The sequence below is a fragment of the Linepithema humile genome, chromosome 2 (genome assembly GCF_040581485.1).
Source record: "Linepithema humile isolate Giens D197 chromosome 2, Lhum_UNIL_v1.0, whole genome shotgun sequence".
Taxonomy (NCBI): Eukaryota; Metazoa; Arthropoda; class Insecta; order Hymenoptera; family Formicidae; genus Linepithema; species Linepithema humile.
Genome location: NC_090129.1, coordinates 27,162,995 through 27,188,596, shown reverse-complemented (window position 1 = coordinate 27,188,596; position 25,602 = coordinate 27,162,995). Strand labels below are relative to the sequence as shown.

Genomic DNA, 25,602 nt, shown 5'->3' with positions numbered 1-25,602 from the left:
ATAGAAGAAGCTTTTTGTGGATAATAACAGTATTGTGTTGAAAGGTTTATCGAAATCTATATAAGAAACTTTCAATTCGCAAAAAGATATAAAAATTTTCCATTTTGTCGAATCTTTTTCTTTTGTTAATTAGTTTGTCAAAAAAAGATAAGTATAATCAGCATAAAACATTCGGAAATAGGGATTCAGAACTTTAAAATACTTTTCTTTATACTTGATACGATTATTTGTAAGAAAGTTTCAACTACCTGAATTTTGTCTTTTTTTACGAAAAACAAGTAATTTCTTTATTTTTTTGAGAAGTGTAGATATGTTAAAATATTCTATTGCATATACACAATTTTCAATATTTTTTATGTATTTTATTTTATATGAATAATATACAGAATGCATACAGAAAATGTTATTCAGATTTTTTAGTGTAAATTATAATAAAGTAGAGATTTTTTCACACGAGAGGGCATTGTCTACTCCTGAATGTTCCAATAAGCGCATGTGCGCATTTCGAGTAGTTCGTACTACTCTTTAGCGACCTGTCCTTCGATCTTGTGTTTTCTGTGATTATTTCTTCGCGTACACTGTTTGTCTTATAGACATCTCGATCTCGATCTCGAAGAATAGACTTATCTTCCATCTCTTTTTAAATAACTCCAAAATAATAAGAGTTTTTATATAAGCCTAAGCGACGATACATTAAATGTGTATATAACGCAAATATAATGTGAGTGGTGATTCAATTTCTATTATTTATTTATTTATCAAAATACATACAAATACAAAAATTATAAATATAAAAAACTATAGTTAATGGTCATGGCAAAGTTTTTGGCAACAATTAAAGCAATAATTACGCGTTTGGTGTTCGCCTCGCATGGATTTATCGCTATCTGGCAAGTAACAACTTTTAAGAAGAATCCGTTTTTCTGGTATCTGAGCTGTCCTATCTTGTTGCTGTTCTTCGAGGGTATTTTTACACTGACTATAAAAGAAAATCAAGAATGGAAATGGTATGTCAGCTATTAATGCAGATATTAGTAAGCCGTTAAAATTAGTCATCGAAAATAAAAAAAAAAATTAGAAAAAAATTAAACTTTTATTTGAGTTTTTAAAATAAAAATAATGATATTTTAACATTTTTATTATTAATATTCTCCAACGGAATATGGAAACAATAATATAATTCTTTATTTAATTTTAAATAAACTTTGTATTAATAATATTTGTATTTACATTTTAGTTATTAGTTTTAGTTATTAAGTTATTTTAATAGTAAGCTACCTGAAGCGTAACGTAAATTGTACAGTGTCATTTATATTTTATATTTTGTTCACACATATATTTCTAACGCATTTAAAAAGCTACAAACATTTTTTTATTTTCTATATTTCTATAATGAATTTTCTTTTATAAATTATAGTAGTGTAAGTATAGTAAGTGTTAGGGACAATCCAAATATTTATAAATATTTGCAATTCCCTTATTATTATATAAATTAAAAAAAAGAAGAAATGTTTCGGACAAAAATAACTTTAATGCATAATTCTACGATTAACACTAAAAATTCGAGAACTGTAATAAATATTAATATTTTTGTGAAAGTTATAATTTATTATTACTATTACTTTTTTTAAAGCTATAATATAATATTTTGAAGAATACATTAAGATACATTTTAACAGGGTTGGGAAGTAACTCGTTACTTGTAACGAAGTTACAGTTACAGTTATTTTTTTTCGGTAACTATAACTTAACTTGGTTTTTTTTTTCATCTATAACTGTAACTTAACTTACATATTTATGGTAACTAGTAACTAATTTAACAGTTAATTTAATATTCTATATATGTTCTATGGTTGTATTAATTGTAAGAATTAGGGCCTATCCAGACAAACTTGCATAGTCACATAAACATATGCATAAGGAAAGGAATAAAATTGTCATGGAATTTGTCATATTAAGTGTAAATTCGATATTTGTTAAATAGACGGATAAATAGACGGGTAACCGTATAGATATTAATTATAAAATTCAACAGAAATAAACAAATTCTCATTTAAAGAATGCACTGCTACCTAGTAATAAATTATCTTTGAGGATGATTATCATATAAGCATAAAGTTGAGACTTTAAGAAGAACTGAAACATTAGTCTACGATTTTTCGGAAAGTTACGACTGTTTGTGTGAAATTCGTGAATTTTTAAACTGAAAAATCTTAATTCTATAATTTTTATTCTAAGTGTATAATAATTTATTTTAAATTATTAATTAATTTAATATTTTAAATGTATTTTTATTTTAAGTTTAAAACAATTGTGATTTATTACATATAAAATAATATAACATAAAATTAAATACCTATGTAGTATATAATAAGTTAATAAATCTTGAAATATAAGATTCGTATATTAAAAATAGTAGGGCACATTTATTGCAAAAAAGTAACTGAAAAGTAACGACTCGTTACTTTTTGAGTAACTATAACTGTAACGTGTTACTTTTTAGAATCGGTAACTTGTAACTGTAACTAGTTGTTTTTTCAATGAAAAGAACTGTAACTTTAACTAGATACTTTTACAAAATAACTTTCCCAACCCTGCATTTTAATGATATTTAATGATAATTATATATAAAAAATATTATACACATATATAGCAATAATATTGCGTATAGCAATAATATTACATATAGCATTGTCATTAGTATAAAAGGATGTTTCGGAAAGGGCGTGTATGTTGTGTGAGATCGTCTGACAACACGTTTGACAGACGGAAATGAAGCATTAGTACTCGAGCACACTGGTGAGTTAGAATCCATTTTATTCAGGCAAGATGGATAAAAAATTATTGACATCTTTGAAAGCAAATCGCTCGTGACCTTATTTTATATTACCTCACTTATCGATCAAATTGAAGTTAAATGTAGAATATATACTACGTTTTTGAAAAAAATTGGGTATAAATAATAATGTTATTGTTCATCAGTATACGAATATTAGTTTATATAGAAGTATGAGAGAATATATAAATTAAATAATAATTTATGTAAAGCATAAAATTATAAGATCAACAATATGCAATGAAAAATCAAAACTAAAATTGAAAAGTGGAAATAATTAAAATGTAGAAATTTATTATAATTAATTTTAATGTTATAATAACGTAAATTTCTTTTTTGGAACAAAAAAGCAAACTATTTGATATACCCAGGTAGAAATTTCTCTCGATCTTCCTTGAATATATACGGGCCCCGCATGGGAAATATTAGCTTGGAAAATCCAGACGGGTCCTGGCTTTTCGCTATAAATTTTCCACAATTTTTCCCAGTTTTGGTTAAAAAATATCTATCTGTATTTTTTCCTGGATCTGACCGGGTCCGATCAGGGAAAAACCAGTATTTTTATTCTGAACTTTCAGGTTATAGTAACGTTTGTTAAATATTTTACGGCTCAAAATAGTAACACCTTGGAGCATATCAAAGAGTAACGGTTCGAAATAAAAGAAAAAACGGTTTGAAATGTACAAAATGTGTGATTGCATATTCGCGGCTTCTCGTCTACTGTTGAGGAAGCGAAAATATCGGGCGAGGACAAAATTAGAAACAAAAATAGCGAACATCGAAACTGAAAGTGACACGTGTGACGAAAGTGACTTGATAAAAAACAAGTATTCGCGATCTAACAGTAATGAAGCTACTAATAGTGCTGTAAATGAGAATGTCTATCATGTACGCGACGAAAAGGAAACTGATGGCCTGGAAATATTTATGGAAAATAACAATTCAGAGCTCGAAGATGATATGTCAGATCCAGAAAGAGAAATCGAGAATTTAGAGCTCGAAGATGATATATTGGAATCAGAAAGAGAAATCAATGAATACAATGAAGGTCGCAATAATGAGGACGAAATGGCTGATGAAATGGAAAAATTACATCAGTGGATTGTAACCAACCAAATTCCACATAATCAAACAGATGAGTTGCTGAATATTTTACGACCTAGATTAATGCCACTTTTACCCAAATCTACAAAAACGTTTATAGGAACGTCATCCGCAAAATACAATATCGAACAATCCAGGAGAAAATCCGAGTAAAATAAGGGCCCTAGGCGTGATTCCTGTATAATTTCTAAAAAAAACCGTAGAAACAAGCCTGGGCCTGGGTACATTTTAGATAATGGATCCGTTCATGCCCGCCGTCCTCCATTACATATGGGTCCAAGCTAGATTTCCCGGACAGATCCAAGCTATACTCGGGGAAAAATATCCAGGGCCAGGCTTCCTTCTAGACCAGATTTCTACCTGGGTAGATGTTCGAATAATTTAATAATAATTAATTTCTCAGAGATAATAATGTGAAAAGATTAAAATTGGATATTTTATACAAAATTTGGAGATGAGCATTTTGAAAATAAGAATTTGTCAAAAATTTTGTAGATGAAAAAAAGTATCAAGTTCTAGGAAAAGATATACAGTGTTCCAGACTCACAGTATCATCCGTTAATGATTTCTGAGGTCATTTGGAGACGAAAATCCTAATACTAAAATGCCGTGGCTTCAATAGTTTTTAAATAGAAAGAGTTTAAAATTGACCAATTAACTTGTCAAAATTTCGCGCGCTTAGGCAAAACATCGCATATTGATTTTTATATTCTTATTATATGAGAAACGTCATTCATCTATGATACGCTTCACGTGAAAGCTTTGACAGTTCAATGCACATTGCGTTCTAACGTAAAAAATATTTACTAAACAATTTTTAAGCTATTATTATAACAATATTTATCGGAATTAAAGCCCGGAAAGCGGAAGACTCGGGTTCAATTTCCGGCTTAGCCACTCGCGCCCAGATATCTTTTTCTCTCGTTCTTCTTTTCTTCAATTAACTTCCCTTCTTTAATTCGTACATTCAAATTCTCGAAAATATTGTTCTCATTTTTCTATATGAAAAACATCAAGTTTCTATATGAAAAACATTAAAATTTTCGCACTAACAATCAGCGATGGCTCGAGAAAGCCTTTTAATATACAAGTATATTAATATGATATTATTATACGAGCCTATTCCTTATATCTTTTTTATCGGAATTATTAACCGCATATGAAAAAGATGAGTTTATAAAATTATTTTAATAATAATACATAAATTATATTAATGTCGATAATTAAAGTGATATCTGAGAGCACTTTCAATATGTGATGTCCCTGAATGCGCGAAAGTGACGAGTTTGACAAAGCTGGTTGGTCAATTTTAAAGCCTTCCTATTTAAAAACTACACTACACGTCAAAATTAAGGGATAGAAAATTTTGGATCAATTTTTAAGTGTTTTTGAGCGGCTGTCTCTCCACAAAAAATGGACGAAAAAAATATTTTAAAAAAGCGTTTTGAAGCTTAAATTTTCTAGTTTCTGAATCTTCGAAGAAAACTATCGTATCATCATTTTTAACTGAGTTATCCTCCATTGAACGGATCAATCCGGAAATGAAAAAAATTACCCCAAATTGGGCAACGTGCATGGACCAGAAAAATTTTTTTTGTCAAAAATCGATTCCACGACGTTAAAGCTCACACAATTCTCAACAATTTGCTTTTTTAGTGAATGCTGTGCGATTTTTTTTGACCGAGTTATTGGCGGTTAAAGCAAAATTGGTACCTTCAACTTTAAACATCCGTTACTCCGGAACAAATTGTCGTACGACATTCACCATGGGCTTTTTGGAAAGTTCAAAGTCTCCCCTATAAGACGCTCTCTTCAGAATTTCGATCTGACATTTTTTTTATTTTGATATATCGATTGTAAAAACATGTTAAAAATCGCGTTTTTCTCTTTTTTCATTCACCTGGGCGGCACTTTGTGAAAAGTGATTGAAACCCCTTAGTGTCCATGTTTTTTTTTAGTTAAAGGTATGCCCAGTAACCACGCAAAATCCCGAGAGCGCTGGATTTTTCTTTCCTAGTGTTCTGAAGCTTGTAAGTTACGTTAACGTACGAAAATAACTAAAAATCCTTTATTTCGCCCCAAAAATGCCAATAACGCAAAAATTCAAAACATTTTCCATCTGATCATTGATCCTTGCTTGGTTATTTCCACGATAAGAAGTCAAATTTCCGATATGATTCTCAATTTTCTATATCACTCGTAATTTTCTATATCACTCGCTTTCGGCAAACTGGCGAACTCCAATCCTGTTGGCGATAATCGTTTGTGAGTGACCTTCATCCAGAAGCGTCAAGATTCGTCGGTGATATGTCGGTATCCGTTAGATAACGCTGTGGCATCTTCGCGAAAACAATACAGTCGAGAAGTGAGTTAAAAAATGGCAATAAAAAGCCGTAAGCTCGCCTGAGAAAGAGGTGAAGTGTACATTAACCACCGCAGGAGTCCTAGCACGCTATTGCAAAGATACGCACGCACGCACGCACGCACGCACGCACGCACGCACGCACGCACGCACGCACGCACGCACGCACGCACGCACACACAGACGCGCGCGCGCGAAGCGTAAATCCGATCAGCAACCTCCTCATGGTATGCTTTGGGTAACGCTAATGCCGACGGTAATCTGCCGTGTTATTGTATTGAGAATCATATCGGAAATTTGACTTCTTATCGTGGAAATAACCAAGCAAGGATCAATGATCAGATGGAAAATGTTTCGAATTTTTGCGTTATTGGCATTTTTGGGGCGAAATAAAGGATTTTCAGTCATTTTCGTACGTTAACGTAACTTACAAGCTTCAGAACACTAGGAAAGAAAAATCCAGCGCTCTCGGAATTTCGCGTGGTTACTGGGCGTACCTTTAACTAAAAAAAAACATGGACACTAAGGGGTTTCAATCACTTTTCACAAAGTGCCGCCCAGGTGAATAAAAAAAGAGAAAAACGCGATTTTTAACACGTTTTTACAATCGATATATCGAAATAAAAAAAATGTCAGATCGAAATTCTGAAGAGAGCTTCTTATAGGGGAGACTTTGAACTTTCCAAAAAGCCCATGGTGAATGTCGTACGACAATTTGTTCCGGAGCTACGGATGTTTAAAGTTGAAGGTACCAATTTTGCTTTAACCGCCAATAACTCGGTCAAAAAAAATCGCACAGCATTCACTAAAAAAGCAAATTGTTGAGAATTGTGTGAGCTTTAACGTCGTGGAATCGATTTTTGACAAAAAAAATTTTTCTGGTCTATGCACGTTGTCCAATTTGGGGAAATTTTTTTCATTTCCGGATTGGTCCGTTCAATGGAGGATAACTCAGTTAAAAATGATGATACGGTAGTTTTCTTCAAAGATTCAGAAACTAAAAGATTCAAACTTAAACGTTTTTTTAACATATTTTTTTCGTCCATTTTTCGCGGAGATACAGCCGCTCAAAAAACACCCAAAAATTGACCCGAAATTTTCTATCCTTTAATTTTGGCGCGCAGTATATTACAGCCTCGACATTTTGGTATTAAAATTTTTGTCTTTAAATAAACTTCAGGAATCTGCCATGAATGGGTGATGCGGTAGGTCTGGAACACCCTGTAAATATTTATTTCACTTTCTTAACATTACACTGTAACGCATAAAGATGAAGGTACTGATAAGATAACCAGAAAAAGCTCGTTGATTAGAAGAACTCTAGAATTGCATAAGTACTTGATTAAATCTAGTTGCTGATTTCACCTTGAAAAGGAATGTTTTTGTAAACATTATTTGTAGCACTTTAAATCACAAAAACAACATTCAAAATTGAAATAGTAAGTTAGAATGGCATAAAGAGTTAAAACTACCGAATTAATTTGCATTCCTAATATATACCCCAATGTACCTACATGTATGTATTATGAAAGCATTGGTTATACAGGGTGTGAGCAAAGTCCGGAAACGGTCAAATATCTCGAAAAAAACTCATTTTAGAGAAAAATGTTAAATACAAAAATTGTTGGGTATCAAGTAATACATTAGATGGGAATATGCGATTGACTTTGGGAACCGTCGTGAAGGTCATGTTAGGGCGGACATAAATTTTTTTAATGGGAACCCTATATTTTTATGTCATTTCTTGTAGTTGACGTCAAGGCGTTTTCGAAACATTGATTACAAACCCTTTTTAATAGATATGAGTCTTTCCTGAGTTATGAGTCTTCAAAATGTAAGTACTGCCGGCGTTAGCGTTACCCAAGATGTATCGCGTGGAGGTCGCACGGTCGGATTTACATGTCTTCGGGGAGTTTGATGAAAGTGAGTTTCCTTGTCCATATAAATCCGACCGTGCGACCTCCACGCGATACATCTTGGGTAACGCTAACGCCGGCGGTACTTACATTTTGAAAACTCATAACTCAGGAAAGACTCATATCAACTAAAAAAGGTTTGTAATCAATGTTTTGAAAACGCCTTGACGTCAGCTACAAGGATATGATATAAAAATATAGGGTTCCTATTTTAAAAATTTATGTCGACCTTGACATAACCTTCACGACGGTTCCCAAAATCAATCGCATATTCTTATCTAATGCGTTATTTGATACCCAACAACTTTTGTATTTAACATTTTTCTCTAAAATGAGTTTTTTTCGAGATATTTGACCGTTTCCGGACTCTTCTCACACCTTCCACATGTAGATATTTAATGTTTAATATTGATCTAATATTGATATTATAAAGGTAATGTTAAAGGTTTTTGGAATAGTGATTTTATAGAAATAAAAGTAAATGCGATATTAGTACTTAGAATAGAATTGTCAGTAAAATTATTTTGATACACAGTTCTTGTTTTAAATACGAGGGTGGTTCAAAAAGTTCTCGGTCTGACACAGAAAACACATGATTTTCAGCAAAATTTTCTTTATTTTTCAACATAATCCCCTTTTAACTCAATATATTTATTTCAACGATATTCTGACTTTTTTATACCGTCTGTATAATATGATTTCTCTAAACCTTCAAAATAAGCGTTAGTTTGACCGATTACTTCGATATTTGAGCCAAATCTTTTTCCAGCGAACCATTTCTTCATGTTTGGAAAGAGAAAAAAGTCACTGGGTGCTAAATCTGGCAAATACGGCGCGTGCGGAACCAATTCAAAGCGCAATTCATACAATTTTGCGACTGTAATCGAAGAAGTGTGAGCGGGTGCATTGTCATGATGGAAAAGCACTTTTTTTTGCTAAATGAGAACGTTTGGCCTTAATAACATCGTTCAATTGATCCAATAATGCTGCATAATATTCTCTGTTGATAGTTTTTCCTTTTTCTAGATAGTCGATGAGCACAATACCATGAAAATCTCAGAAAACAGTTGCCATCACCTTTCCGGCTGATGGAACTGTTTTTGCCTTTTTTAGAGCACTTCCACCTTCTACCCATTGCTTCGACTGTTGTTTAGTTTCTGACGTGTAATGGTAAATCCATGTTTCATCAACAGTGATAAAACGCCGTAAAAAATCGGTTCGATTGCGTTTAAACATGTCCAAACATTCCTTAGAATCATTCATTCGAATGCGGTTTTGATCAATTGTTAGCAAACGCGACACTCATCGCGCTGAAAGCTCTTTCATATACAAATGCTCATGTAAAATGTTGTGAACGCGATCATTTGAGATGTTTGCAGTGTTAGCAAGCTCACGCACTTTTGCTCGTCGATCATTCAACATGGCATTATGGATTTTTTCTATGATTTCGTCAGTCGTAGTGGTTTTTGAGCGACCTGAACGTTTATTATCATTGGACGTACGACTACGTTTAAATTCAGCAGTCCATTTTTTAACAGTTGAAAACAATAGTGAAGATTCTCCCAAAGTTGAATTAAGCTCGTTTTTTATTTCTGTTGGCGTTGAACCTTTTAAAACGAAGTATTTTATCACTGCGCGATATTCGACTTTATCCATTTTTAAAGAAAACCAAAAGTTGATTGATTTACACAACCAAAATAAAGAAATTAATGAACGTATATGTCTGTAATTTTGACAGTAGCCCTCTGCAGGATAAAACTTGTAAAAAATTACAGCAGTTTAATACTTCTAACGTCATTTCTGTGTCAGGTCGAAAAATTTTTCGAATTACCCTCGTAAGTGGTAGAAAAACAGAATAGTTTGTTATTTACCAATATTATTTATTTTACTAATTATTAATATTATTACTTATTTCTCCAGGTTTTGCCCGTCTGTATTTTTATATCTCAGTAGCGTGGTACCTGCAATTTGGCTGTTAGAATTGGATAAAGTGGAAAGAAGATTGAAATCTTATGAATCAGATATCAATGTATCCGAAAATTTTGATTTATCTAATTTAGCAGCTGATGATTTAAAACATCTGGAAAAAGCTCTAGGCGTGCGTATTATTTTTATTGCTATCTTTTTTTTCAAGTAGAAAATCTTGTCTAAAGAATTACAAAATTGATTTTTTTCTTTTATTATATTTTTTAAAAGTATTTTTAAAAGTATTTACAGCGTTTAAAAATGTATTTTTTTAAATATGTTACGCCATGGTAATATAAAATAATCCCGTATAAAACAAAAAGTTCACACAACGTTGTATATATGAAAAACAAAAACGTTGCTCAACATTAAAACATGTTATAGGATGACTTTCATATAACATTCTAGAGATGTTCAGATTAAAGTCTTCAGATAGTTCTCATGTAAAGCATACAATATTGCTCAAAATCTTTTTTGCACCACATATGAATGTTTCATGCCCTTTTTATAAGGAAATAAAATAGTACTTGTTTTATATTTTCTGATATGTAAATGCCGCAAATGTATTGAATAATACATATTTTCTACTCATCTTAAGTAAAAAACTAATTTTTTTATTTTTATGTTTGAAATAATTTAACTTGTGACACACCAACAAAAAGAAAATAAAATAGGATTTAATGATCAAAAAACAAATAATACAAAAACAAAACTTACTAAAATAGAGCTTTCTTATTGTAACAGTGCGTATTTTCGCGCTGTTACTAAGTGCCGATTGGGCTTCGCATCATAACACCTCCCCCATCGCGGGCCGCATTCCGATCCCCCAGCTCGGGGATAGCAACTCGAGTAGGAGTAGCTACCGGGTAGAGTAGCGACCTGTGTGGGGGCAGTGTTGCGATATGGGACCGGTTGTATGCGCATGTGCGGCTCTGCGCATGTGCGGTGATGGAGATCCAGTGCCGTTATATGTTGTGTGTTGACCGTATGGCGGGACGTTTTGACATGAGAAGGTTAGGTGACTACAAATAAGGTAAGATTTATTTATTTACAAGCATGGAATCTACGAAGCCAGCAGCTAAAAAACCAAGAAGTAGAAAATTTCAATCAATTTCAAAAAATTTAGAAATATTTTTAATGTAGCGGGGTAACGGTGCCTTGTTTAACTTGTATGAGACACTGTACTGACGCCGTATTGCCGCACATGCGCATACAACCGGTCCCATATCGCAACACTGTGTGGGGGTGTGGGGGTAACGTGGCCGGTATAAAAGTCGGCCCGCGGAGCAAACCAGCACCATTTCCCCGAGTACGACTCGGGCAAGCCTCAGGGAGTACCTTGAAGCACAAGTCGTACTCGCTCTCGACCCGCTAGTTGGACGGCAAGCAGGGCGTTCTCTGCTTCAATAAATTTATTATTGTTTAATTAAAATCTATTAATTTAGAGTTTCCCGACAATCTCCCGAACGAATCCTGACGAACCGTCGAGCTATTCTCCGCTTCGTTACATCATTAATAAATAAATTACAAAAAATCAAAGAAAAAGAAAGCTATAAAGCCCGAGCTGGATTTGATTGCTCAAATTTCTATTATATATCCAACTATAATGTACATTCGTTTCGCCCTGCTTATTGATTTTGACCTTCATCAGTGTACAAATACAAGTTATAAAAACATATCACCAACTATAACGCACGCACGCAAATCGTAAAATAAGATTGTCTACTTAACAGAAACGTAGAGAAAAGTCTAATACGATGTCATCTTACTTGAGATCTTTTAATGTCGTATATAATGCAATTAAATTAATAAACCAGGTTATTGTCCTTGTATAGAATCCAAATATTAAAACGATGAAATTGAGGTCAGAGAATAAAAAACGTATTGTTAGCCGTAGTATCGTCAAGATTTATCCCAGAAATTAAAACAACGATCGTCCACCTCGTGACGTTGTAAAAGATGTAGCTAAACTGACAAGTTTGTTTGTTATAAATTTCACAAAATTAATTAAAAAAAAAAAGAAAACTTACATGAGATATATGAAACCTTACCTCAATGTACAAACAATCAGAGGAAATATGTAAACGATGATAAACTGATACTAATTAGCTGACAATTCTTTAGTTCTGTGTGTATGGAAAGGCTGTTAATGAATTTATAAGGAACCAGTAGAAAAATCAAGAGGCAAAGGTATTAGGACAGAGGCAGTAAAGGAAGGGAGAGGGAAGGAATATTAAGAAGTGGAGAACAACTTAATAACAGATAAATAAAAATTTGGAAAAAGGTCTGTATCACTTTGTTTGTTGAGACTGTTAATTTGTTCTTTAATATGCAACATTTTAGATATTAATCTTTTATTATATGAAGCTTCTTTGTGTAATATCTCAACATGTTCCCTGTCGAAATCATGATTATGCTCTAACTTATGATGGGATATTACACAGAAAGTGAACTTGATCTTTTATTATAATGATCAAAACAATGTTTCTTTAATTCTCGTTTTTAGTTGTCTCTTGGTCTGATCAACATACGTGGCTTACAATCAGTGATGCGATATCTCCTACCGGGCTCCTGGCTCTCGAGCCCCAACACAACTAACAAGTAAGCCTATCCAAGTGTTACACTCCGATTTTGATAAACTTTGAATATGTTGTAGTCTAGATCAAAATAAGAGACACATATTTTTTTATACGTGCCTATACGGCCGTTAAGGGGGTGAAACACCCTCTTGAAGAAAATCGGTTTTTATATTTCTGAGCTAATACCGTCGAAACGGCAAAAGATATAAAAAAAGTTTCAAATAAAAGTTTTATGGTTTTTAATGTACTTTATAACAATGTACTCAGATTTTTCGAAAATGTTATTTTTTTCGAAATCCCCACTTCTACTCCTCTCTAAGAATTTTTGAAAATTTTAAAATTTGTCTTATCGCAAAATTTGTAGCATATTTAACGACAAATTCAATCATGTATGATAAAGTTGTATTATGAAGACGCATTTTTCAGGTATAAGCTAGAAATACCGCTATATCGTTATACGCGCGCTTCATCCGTATCCGCTTCAATGCCTATTGCCATGTTTCTTTTTTTAAATGTTTTTTTCTTACATGAATATGTTCTAAATGTTATGTTAATTTTGCTTTTTATACATATATATATATATTTTTTTTATTTTATTAAATATAAGATTTTTTTGTTTGTTTTTATAGGTTTTTTTATAGGTTTAATTTTATTAAATTTTTTATTCTTGAAAATCTGTACAATAATGAGGACGCCCATTATTTTTTGAATAAAAAAAATGCTGTATGCACTTTGATTTTGTACACCAAGCACATTTAAAAATTGCAATGTCATGACAGGAGTTACAAATAGGATCACAATTTTTTAAACAAAAATTTACAGGTATCTCGCATTTAGGTGGTTTCTCTTCAATGTAACCACTCTTATACCATGTATATCTAAAAAGGTTTACAAATCTGGGAAATGAAAATTGATTATGAATAAGAGATTGAATTTTTAGAATTTATTTCTCAAATGCAAATTTATATCATAATTATATAATATAATATAATTACATCTGAAAAATGTTTCAAAAAATTTTTCCACGGTTTAAATGTATAAACATCCAATGGCTGAATCATACCGGTCGTTCCACCAGGAATCGTCAAAATATGTATTTCTTTTCCACGTTTATCAATGGTAATAAATTTTTTTTCATTTTGCCCCGTTTATGAGTCTAAACACAAAACAGATTTTTTATTAGTGTTAGATAAATAAATCTGTTCAAATCATCTAATTGCGAGCTCCGATGTCAACTTATCGGAAGTAGAAGCTAAAACAAGGATATTATCCGCTTTGTACAAATCTTTTTCAATTTTTGGTCCGAATTTGCCATCTTTTTCTTTTAAAACTATGAGCAAGAGGGACATTAAATGTCCGCTTGCAGATATAACGGGCTGTATTGTATAACTATGGGTTAGGGAATTCAGGGATTGTGCTAAAGTTTCAACTTTTGATGTTGAAACTTTAGCATCCTATGAAGGATAATGTACGTCCTGCATGCATTTCCAAATTAAAACCTGACTGATTAGAATTATATACATTATCCTCCCCAATCAATACAATTTTCGACTTCACATTCTCCACAAATTCGTTAGCTTTCCATTTCAATTCTTCTTTATTCGCTATTTGCGCGTGAGTGACGAATTTATTAATTTTTCTTAAAACAATCCGGTGTCTTATTTTAAAATTATGAATCCATTTCGAGGAAGCCATGAACAAGGAGTAGAAGTAGGGATTTCGAAAAGAATAACATTTTCGAAAAATCTGAGTACACTGTTATAAAGTACATTAAAAACCATAAAACTTTTATTTGAAATTTTTTTTTACATCTTTTACCGTTTCGACGGTATTAGCCCAGAAATATAAAAACCGATTTTCTTCAAGAGGGTGTTTCACCCCCTTAACGGCCGTATAGGCACGTATAAAAAAATATGTGTCTCTTATTTTGATCTAGACTACAACATATTTAAAGCTTATCAAAATCGGAGTGTAACACTTGGGTAGGTTTACTTGTAAGAAGTGCTTACGTCACGCGTCCGTGTGCGCTCAGCCGTTCGGCTAAAGAGAGAGAGAGAGAGAGAGAGAGAGAGAGAGAGAGAGAGAGAGAGAGAGAGAGAGGGAGAGAGAGAGAGAAAGAGAGAGAGAGAAAGCGGACATCTCTGGCTTGCTACTATGGAGCCGATGTAAACAGAGCGGATGACAAATGCTAAGAAACAAGCGCTTCTAATCGAGTAAGGCGAGTGCCTAGAATATTCGAAGTCCCGTATTCGAAACTTGATCTTAGCAACTTTTTTTTCTTTTTTCCACATTTGTTTCTAACAGTGTAAATTAGTTAATAATGTTTTTTGGCTAAAAAATATTGTATTTGTAAGATGTATTTGACTCTATTGTATGTTACCGTTTCTCCACTAATAGTGTCCAGTCAATAAAACTTTTAACCTCAAAATAATTCGCGGAAATTTGAAAATTTGTAGAGGTATTCAGTTAGTGTCGGCCAATCAAGTCTGAAAACCTCCCATGATTTCCCCCCTTGGTTCATTCACAATCGATGTAAGAAGGTTGTTAGATGATAAGAGTAAAGTTCCGAAAAGTCCACACCTCCGATTTGCTTCAAACTACGTTTTTTATTGTACTTTTGCGTGCTGATTATGAATATGACCATGCTGATTGGCGACAAGGTCATTTTCAAAGTCAAAACTCAAAAAAACTAAACAAAAACTAAAAAATTATCGCTTTTTTAAACATTATTTTGATAAATATTGATGTAACAAAAAAATGTTTCAAATAAAAGTTGTAGCTCTTGAAAAAATACATCATTTATGTCGTATGCATATTTTGCATAGAATCAATATTTTTCGAAAAAAAATGAGATAATAGGAAAGATACTCCCTCCAGATGTAAAAACAAATATTGTGATCGATCTCGCAGCCACAACCAGAGTTGTGCGCAAAATAATTCTAGTTCCGCTGATAGAAGCTCTGATGCTTCAGATGTCAGCAAACCATCTGATAGGTCTCAAGGATCAAGTGATGGAGGGAAGTCATCCACTAAAGAGTTAAATGCTATTAACGACCGAAGAACACCAGTTGGACTTCCACCACCCACTGCAACTCCAACATCAACTTCACAGTCATCAGCTGCGGTTCCAATCCCACCAACAGCACCAGCAGTAGAAGAAAAGGAATTAAATCCTAATATTCTCCAGGTCATAGGAGCTAGGGTTCATCCAGACAGAAAATTTGCACTTGCAGTTCATACGCAGGTTGCACGGGGATTGACGAAATTATAAAGAAGGGCTTTCCTGCTAAAAAAAGAAAAAATTTGCTTGAAAAATTCTTGTCCCTTCAGAATTGCCTCATGTTGGATCCTCCTAAATTGAATCCAGAGTTGGAAGCGACTGTCCAAAAGTCGATAATTAAAAGAGACAGCCGAATCATTGAAAAACAGAATAGAATAACAACTAGTCTCGCTGGAGCTCTGGACGTCATCACTAAAGTTACGAATCTAAAAGGGAATGAGAAATTACCAACCAGGGAGGTAATGGAGTCATTATGGGGTATTCTTCATCTTTTGGCAGACCTTCAACGTGAAGAGTCTAACATTCGTCGTAGTCTCGTATTAACGAATATTAATATATCATTAAAAAAGGCTTTCACTGCGACAGTAGTTGACGAATGGTTGTTTGGAGAAAAATTAGACGATAAGGTTAAAGCAGCCAAGACTCTCGAAACATCAAGTAAAATTTTAAAATCTTACACTCAACAGACTCAAAAGAATCAAAAGTGATCAAAAAACTTCAAAGGCCCGCCTCGCCGTCAATCAGCATACAGGTCAACACGAACCTGGGCGTCGAGCGGGCGCAAACTATATCAGAAACAGAAGTCTTACTCAGGCCGTCAATCAACACAGGAAAAGAACAAGTCATCGAGGAAACGGGATTAACCACTGTAAGACAGGTAGCTGGTAGGCTCAAGCAGTTTCGCGCAAACTGGTCAGAGATTACTTCTGACAAACTTATTCTGAGCTGGATCAGTGGGTACAAAATTCCTTTTGTATCAAAAATCACACAAGATATTCCACCCGTGGAATCTCACTGATCATCACAAGAGTCTGTTGCAATACGCGAACAATTATCTAAATTAATTCAAAAAGGTGCTATTGTTCAAGTCACTCCTACTAAAAAACAATTTGTTTCAAACATTTTTCTGGTTCCTAAACCTGATGGTTCTTATCGATTGATTTTGAATTTAAAAAAGCTAAATGAGTTCCTTCATACAGAACATTTTAAGTTAGAAGATGAAAAGATTATCAAATCTCATTATTAACTCCTAATTGTCTCATGGCTTCAGTCGATCTCCATAATGCCTATTATTTAATCCCAATTAGAGAACCAGATCAAAAATTTTTAAGATTTAGATTTCAAGGAAAATTTTATGAATTTACTTGTTTATCTTTTGGCTTGAGTACTGCTCCATACACATTTACAAAGATAATGAAATCGGTTGTCTCTCACTTACAAAACTTAGGATATACAGGACGTTCCATTTTAAATTACGCACCTGAATATCTCGTCAGGGGAGTCACCAATCCGAAAATAACCCTTACAAAAGTTGATAGGTTCGGAGGGGGACATCCGCTGATGACATTGGTTTAACCTAGGGTGTACATGCCAAGGTCATATAAAGGTCAACTTTGTTTTTTTAAATGGAACACCCTATTTTTGATTCCAAAATCTAATAGCTGGTGTCAAGAGCTTATCAAAACACTATAATGAAGTTATTTTTCATTAAGTACTTTTCGAGTTATAAGGCTTGTAAATTACAGTATTTTGACATAAAATACAAAATATCTTGTAAAACATTCAATTTTTGGGAATCTTACCTTAATACTTTTATGCATAAAATAATAAGACGAATTAATTGGTATAAAGAAAACACATTGATTTAAAAAAAAAAGTATGCAGTTGCATGTTGCAAATTACATATTAAGATACATATTTTTTTTTTAAAGCAACTATGGTCACAAAATTCCATCAACTAGATGTAAATTTCTTGGTAACATTTATGACTTAAAAAAAATGGTTATAGAACCTCCAAAAGATAAACAAGAAAAAGTGAAATTAAAAATTAAAAGATTTAAAGATTTAAAGCTCTTAAACAATGTAAAATAAGAGAATTTGCATCGTTTATTGGAACATCATGTTGTTTGACCTTAAAGTACGCTAGAGTTTATCTAAGAAAGTTCGAACGAGAAAGGTTCTTAGCCCTTGAATATAATAATGATAATTTTGAAGCAATCATGGAATTATCGCCTGAATTGAAAGAAGATCTGGATTGGTGGTTCAGAAATATTAATAAAACTCAGAATCAAATAAAAAATTTTGATCTATCTGTTGATGTTTAAAAAGTGAACCGTTGTTGAATTAAAAACGAGAGAGGGCGCTTAAACAGAGGCGCTGCTAGCCTTCTTCTTGCTCGGCTATTAGTGTGTGAGTTCTTTCGCTTCCTCCGAAAAGACACGTTCTCTCTGATCTATAGTGAATTCTCTAAATAATTTCTCTCGGTTGTGTTCTGATCGGCAGGAAGAAATCCTCTTTTCGTTTCTTGGCTTATACTAAGCAAGAAGCACTCTAGACAGTCTCAAAGGATCCTTTTTCAAGTTTAATTTCTGATTGAAGGCCTTCGATCCAACTGCGTCATAAATCTCATTCATACAAAGGACCATAAGGAAGGTCTAACCGTTTAAGGTTTGAGTTCGTTTGCAAATCAAGGTTAATTCTTATTCTGTTAGACTACGTCTACAGAATTGATTTGACAAACACCATACATTTTCTTAATTCTTAAGATTCTCTTAAGAATAAATTTAAGTTTTTGAGCTTACTTTCTTTTCATTTCTATTTCTGTTAAATTTTTTTGTTATTTTCTCAAAGTAAGGAACTTGTCTTTGTAAGGTTTCATTCTGAGAAATGAGAAAATATTCGTTCAAGCCTACAAGACAAGTTTTATAAAGATTATCTTTATTATTTGTACTATTCTTTATCCTTATTTTACTTTTCAGGGTATATTCAATATTAACATTATCATTATATTAATTTTATTTATTTAGTATTAAAAACTTTCATTTGATAAAAATTATTTATATTATTAATTAACTGTGTCTCATTTCTTAATTTCGTCTTAGCCAAATACTAAAATAGAGATATAAGTTATTATTTTTAAATTTTTATTCTTTAGTTTATATATTTCTCACAACAGTTGAAATTTCTGATGCTTCTTTAACAGGTTGGAGAGCGTATTGTAATCAGGGTCGTGCTTATGGTCATTGGAATAAGATGGAGAAGAAGTATCACATTAATTATTTAGAGTTACTAGCAGCCTGGTTTGGACTCAAATGTTTTGCTAAAAATCTGAGAGATTGTGACATTTTATTACGAATAGACAATATCACTGCCATAGCTTATATTAACAAGAAAGGAGGCGTTCGTTTTCCTAAATTAGAAAAAATTACTAAAGACATATGGCAGTGGTGCGAAGAGAGAAATCTCTAGCTATATATTCGCTAGCTATATATCATCAAAAGAAAATTTTGAAGCAGATTTTGAATCACGACGTCTAGAGCCTGAGACAGAATATTTATTATTAAAGTCAGCCTTTAGGGAAATAGTTTCACATTTTAAAAAGCCAGAAATAGATTTGTTTGCCACCAGAACAAACACGAAATGTAAAAAATGCTGGTCATGGAAAAAAGATCCTGGTACAATAGGAGTTGACGCCTTTACTGGTTGTTGGAAAAAATATTTTTTCTATGCTTTCCCTCCGTTTTCAATTATTCTGCGTACTCTTGAAAAAATTCGATACGAACGGAGCAAAGGAATTTTGGTTGTCCCCTCCTGACCAGCTCAGGTTTGGTTTCCTGTATATAAGTCAATTCTTGAGTCTTCTCCCATTTATTTTGATCCTAATATTAATCTGCTGCAATCTTTGGACAGGGAACCTCATCCTATGTGGAAAAGAATTACCCTGGCTGCAGGGATTATATCAGGTCAGCATTTAAACTGAAAATAATCCCTTCAGAATCAATAGATGATATCTTCACTCACCGTCTCATTTGTAAAACAATACAACGGTGGTTTGGAAAAATGGTGGAAATTTTGCACTGCTAAGCAGTTAGATCCCTATGAAATTACAGTTCTGGTTTTAAAGTTTTTAACTGCGAAATATAAAAATGGTGCCTCGTATGGCACTCTCAATTGTTTTTGATTAGCCATTGCATTAATACATGGTTCTGGCCTTGGAAATAACGATAATATTAGAAGATTTTTAGAGGTATTTCTAAGTTGAGACCACCAAAAACAAAATATGATTGCACTTGGGATCCAAAAATAGTTTTAACACACCTTGGAGAGTTGGGCTTAAATAATGTAATTTTATTGGATATTTTATCAAAAAAGTTAGCTACCTTGTTAGCTCTTGTTACGGATCACCGTACTCTTGCGGCAATAGATATTCGCAACATTAAGGTTTGCAATAACAATTATGAGATAAAGATTTCTGATCAGCTAAAAACTTCAGGTCTAAGAAAAGTACAACCTAATTTAGTAATCCCTTTTTTCGATCAAGATACGGCAATTTGTCCAGCTTTCACCCTGAGAGTTTACTTGGAAAGAACTAACAATCTTCGTAACTGTGAACAGAAACTATTTATTTCTTCGAAAAAAACCCCACAATCATGTGGAGACTCAGACTTTGAGTCGATGGATAAAATCGATGCTAACCGATAGTGGTGTAGATACCTCTGTGTTCAGTGCTTACAGCACAAGGCATGCATCAACATCGGCTGCTGAACGAAAAGGTGTAACTATCGATTCTATCCTCAAAACTGCTGGATGGACAGAGAACTCTCAGACTTTTGCAAGGTTTTATAATCAACCTGTTATTAACAGTAAAAATACATATGTATTGGCAATCTTAAAATTAAAAAAAAAAAAAAGAGACCAAGTGTAAGACATTATGCTTCCATGTTTCGATACTTATGGATAGTGTAGTTTATAAGATCATAAATAAATTATAGTGTTTGCTTTTCCATTGCTGATAATTATTGCGTTATATTTGCCGTAAAAAGGCTTTGAACAGCTACAGACTGATCTTGAGAAAGAGGCGCGAAAATTATAAGATTAAACGAACTTACCTGTAAGTAAAGTTCTATCTTAATTGTATGTAGCGTTTCTTCCGAAGAGATCAATCCCTCCCAGTGTGTAAACACTTCCTAATTCTCGACTACCTAATTCGAGATTTCTCCAAAAAGATTTTACGGCAGGAGCACTTTGAATACAAATGAAAGATACGCTAACACACCAAGATAATGAAGGCATAAAAAGCTCTAGACTTTAAAAAATTGTGGCGACATCGGTGTAAAGTAGGGGGTACTACAGATTGATCTCTTCGGAAGAGGCGCTACATACAATTAAGATAGAACTTCATTTACAGGTAAGTTTGTTTAATCTCATAATTTGAGGAGACATGTATTTTTTTATAGCGGCCCTAACTCAAATTTAAGGGGTGAAACACCCCTTTGAAAAAAAACGGGTTTTTTCTTTGTGTGTAAATATCGCCAAAACCGTAGGAGATATCAAAAAATGTTTCAAATAGAAGTTGTATGGCTTGTAATGGGCTTGATAACTATGTAGTTGGTTTTTCAAAAAATGTAATTTTTTTAATTTACCCCCACTCCTTGTTATTATTTTTTCGAATTTCAAAATTTTTGTAATGACAAAAGTTGTAGCATTTTTTACGCTAAATTCAACCATATATGATTTTATTATGTTCCAAAATTGCATCTTTCAAAAATGAGTCATCAGTATCACACTACCCAGATAGCACATGATATTTTCAGTATATTCTATAAATGTACGAATGTACGGAGAATATACGAGAATATTTTCACAATATTTTTAGAATATCTGAAATATGATATTGTTTTTGAGATACACTAAGAATATGCTCAGAATATCTGAAATATAATTTTCATTTTTAGATATACTGAAAATATGCTTAGAATATCCAAAATATGATTTCCGCCTTTAGATATACTGAGAATATGCTCAGAATATCCGAAGAATAATTTCCGTTTTCAGATATTGTAAGAATATGCTCAGCATATTTAAAATATAATTGTGGCGGCTCACCGCCACACAGCTGTACTGAAGCGGCATAATACGCCGCGGCGCCGCTACGCGCCGCAGGCCTTCTACCAGTTATAAGCTTGCGGACCCACCGCCAGGTGGCGCAGGCGGTGAAGAGCTTTCTCGCGATCAAGCTTCGATCGACGAGATATAAAAGAGCTGCTCCGCAGATCTTTACTCACTCACTCGCTTCAAGGCGAGCTCTCACTAAGGGCCCTTGAACGGAGTCACAGCTCTGCTTCGAAGAGCGCAACCAGCAAGTCTTCTCGACTTTTCACAGTGCCTGGGAAGGCACGGAAGCGAAAGACTCAGTCTCAGCTCTGACCGCACACCTCACGTAGGATGTACAGCTACGGTCAGCTGACGCACCAGCATCGCCGTCGCCACCACAGACTCTACAGCGGAAAATAATTCCCTTAGAGTTCTGCGCCCGGTTGACTCGGCCCCCACGTGACACTCACGTTCCGGGGACATCCGAATGCGAAGGCCTCTCCCGCCTCGGCTCGCAGACTCACTTGCGACTCACATCGAGAGCCGGACGGTCGCAGCGCATGGCACAACGGAGACATACTCCACCGCAACACAAACCTCGCCGCCGGGATGCAACACGCACCCTCGCATGAATCGTCCTGTTAAGGACCCGATTCCAACCACGCAGACGCGGCCGGTAATATCTTACCGCGCCCGTCACCTTTCATTCGAAACTCGCGGCCTTACACTCTGCCGCGAATGCGCCGCTGGCGCACTCAAGTTACACACACACTTGTACATACATACTTCTCTCTGACAAAGAAATAAACGCATTTCTACACCATTGACTCTCTCTCACTTCTCACCAGTCGAACACAATCCATTGGCCAACATACGCCTATAATAATATTCAATTTTTGTAGTATTCCTACAGAGAACGGTATGAGTGCTATAATCTAGCGTTCAATAAATTGTTAGATTACAACCTATTTTAAGTGTATCCACGAAAAGATCGTGTGAAAAGCGTGTGAGAAGATTAAAATTGTATTAATACAAGTGTCCCTAACAGCACATGTAGATACTGAGAACAATCTGAGAATATCGCAAAAGTATAATTGTAATATTCTCAGAACATTCTCAAATGTACTGCGATGTACGTAGTACATTCTAGGAATCATCGTATGTCCGCGGTACCATCTTCCATAGAATTTCGCAGGAAGGTCTGTAGTTTAAAGACAGTATCAAGATAGGATAAAAATGGGAATGTGCAGTAGATCACATATACATGCACACATTTACACAGCCAAGCGCTGAAACGCGCGCGCGTTCATATATTGTATAGGATAATTTAGATTAGGTTAATTAATCAGTCAATTTCTTATTAATTGATATTTTTATTTCAAAATTACGACCGTAAGCGTAAAAATATTTACATAAAACTTACAATATAAAATAAAGTTCTAGAAACCTAAGCTAGAGAACTTCAAAGGAACAATACTGCAAACTGAAAACAGTTTTATGTTAAATCATCTTTTTAAGACATTGTTTAAAAAATAATTAAGAAAATGTATTGTATATTTAACCAAGAACCAAAGACGTGAGAGGCAATTATAATGCAAGTTTACGAACATAACCTTAAAATATTTTAAGCAAAATAATTTAACAAGTACATAAAAAATAATAAAAATATTACAAAAATCATATACAAACACTATCTAGCTCTTACACTTTATTCACTATTTTGTGAAATAAAACTTAAAAGAAAAAAGGATTACCTTCGATATCGGTAAAACCTCGGATACGTGGTGTTGCGTGGTGTCACTTGATACCGGGCAAGCGGGAAAAGACCGGAAATAGGAATTACGTATGTAAATGGCGCAGGTTAGTGCTGGTCTCGTCAAACCTGAGATTATACGCGCGCGATAGAAGTGATTACGTATCACTTCCGTACGTTTGAGTCAAACCTGAAATTATACGTGTGCGAAAGAAGTGCGTACGTATCACTTCCGTATGTTTGAGTCAAACCTGAGATTATTGGCCGGAGCACAGACTTTTGCATAAAGCATAACGCATAAGCATAAGGAAATTGATTGGTCCATTTCCTTATGCATTTGCTTATGCTTATATATAGACCAATCAATTTCCTTATGCTTATGCGTTATGCTTTATGTAAAAGCTTGTGCTCTCGGCTTATACGTGTGCGAAAGAAAACCGAATAATACTGCAAAAGATATTGACTTAGTTTACACCGATTGTTTAGTACGCGTTCCAAGTACTAAATCAGCTTTTTTGATTGGTATAGATTTTACACTAAACGATTTATACCTATCGGAGAAGCAGATTTAGTATTTGATACGCGTACTAAACAATCGGTGTAAACTAGGCCATTATAGGATTGATCCATTGAGTTCTATAACATACTGGAGCGAGCCTTTCAGGAGTGGGGATGTCTCCATCAGTCGAAAAAGACAGATAGATTTACGTGAGGCTAGTCTTCCTTGTCAGCGTATGTTTTCAGCATAAGCAAGAACGTAAAAAGAGACAGAAATCCTCACATTGCTATATGTGTCCTTTTCTAAATCGCGGACGCAGTTTTCTTTGTTCGGGATAAGAAGGCTCGCTCCAGTATGTTATAGAACTCAATGGATTGTGACGTGACATTTTTGAGGTCCGTCACAAGGGCGAGAAAGCCCGATCGAGGAGGGAAATTTGAGGTCGAAAACTCCACCGCGGGGAGCGACGACCTCTCCCTCTTAATTCTCTTTTTGAGATTATAGATTTTGCGTTATAGCGAATTGCGCGAGTCGTGGTGAGTGGCCAAACTCCCATTTTGTGACTAAGGTGGAGCAGCCTTCGTGGGACCTGCGAGGGACTCAGCAGGCAGGACGACGGAGGCCCGGACAGCGCGTAGACAGATCCGGAACAAGGGCAAGTAAAAATACCTTTGCTTATACAGTTCGACTCCAGACACAGTCGCTACCGCAGATACAGTTTCAGATTTGGAGCATATCGAGGCCGGTGGACACACCGAGAGAGATGACGCCGAGAGGGAAGCGCGCTCTTACACGCCGAAGACCCGGGGTGGAGTACCCGAAAAAGGAGCTGTCGTAACGAGCCAGGAAAGCAGAATCAGGTCGGAACCTGATCAGTTCCCGGCCGATTCAAAGAAGGACCGGATCCGGAAACGGAAAAGGCCACGAAGGGCGTTAACGACAGCTGCCCAAAGAAAGAGACCGGAGTCACCTCGGAAAAGCGTCACCGAGGGCCGAAGTATCGAGGAGCGACGCGAGCATCGAGATCTAGTAAACATCGAAGGATCAAGAATCGCTAATCGATAGCGAGGATCTACATGCGCAGGACGATGCGCGGAATGTCACCGCTGTCCGGCGGGCCTCACTGTCGTCACTGTTCGGCGAGTCGGCAACCTGGGCGGAACCTTGAGGACCACAACGGGCGTACCGACGATTTGTAAGGCCACCACTTCGACTTCGCGGTAAGAGCGGTATCAGTAGGCGGCCCGAGCCTCGCGGAACTAAGAACCCGCATATTTTACGTAAAGAATATAGCATATCTCGAGATGTCTCGCGGTATCGTGCGAGGTTAGATTTTGGCCGGGCCCCGCTGACTACCGCTTCTGTAGACTAAGATTTCGCCATGCCTTCTTTCCCCTCGTGGCTGCCGAGCCGACAGTCGTTTGTATAGAATAA

The 25,602-nt window shown here is 34.7% G+C and overlaps 1 protein-coding gene, 1 long non-coding RNA gene and 1 pseudogene across 2 annotated transcripts in view; 2 read left to right on the top strand and 1 right to left on the bottom strand.

Moving 5' to 3' along the window:
* Positions 1-75: 75 nt before the first annotated feature.
* LOC105677795 (transmembrane protein 26) overlaps positions 76-25,602 on the top strand; it is a 67,939-nt gene continuing 42,412 nt past the window's right edge. Inside the window, exons 1-2 of the mRNA XM_067350129.1 lie at positions 76-1,007; positions 10,139-10,316. Of these exons, the coding sequence (XP_067206230.1) occupies positions 808-1,007; positions 10,139-10,316 (378 nt within the window). The 5' untranslated portion in view covers positions 76-807. The remainder of the gene's footprint in view (positions 1,008-10,138; positions 10,317-25,602) is intronic.
* On the bottom strand, positions 8,345-10,272 carry LOC136998090 (protein GVQW3-like; annotated as a pseudogene).
* Positions 17,395-20,709, top strand: LOC136998091 (uncharacterized). Its single transcript, XR_010888659.1, has 2 exons — positions 17,395-18,490; positions 19,026-20,709. It is a non-coding gene; the product is annotated as an uncharacterized lncRNA (long non-coding RNA).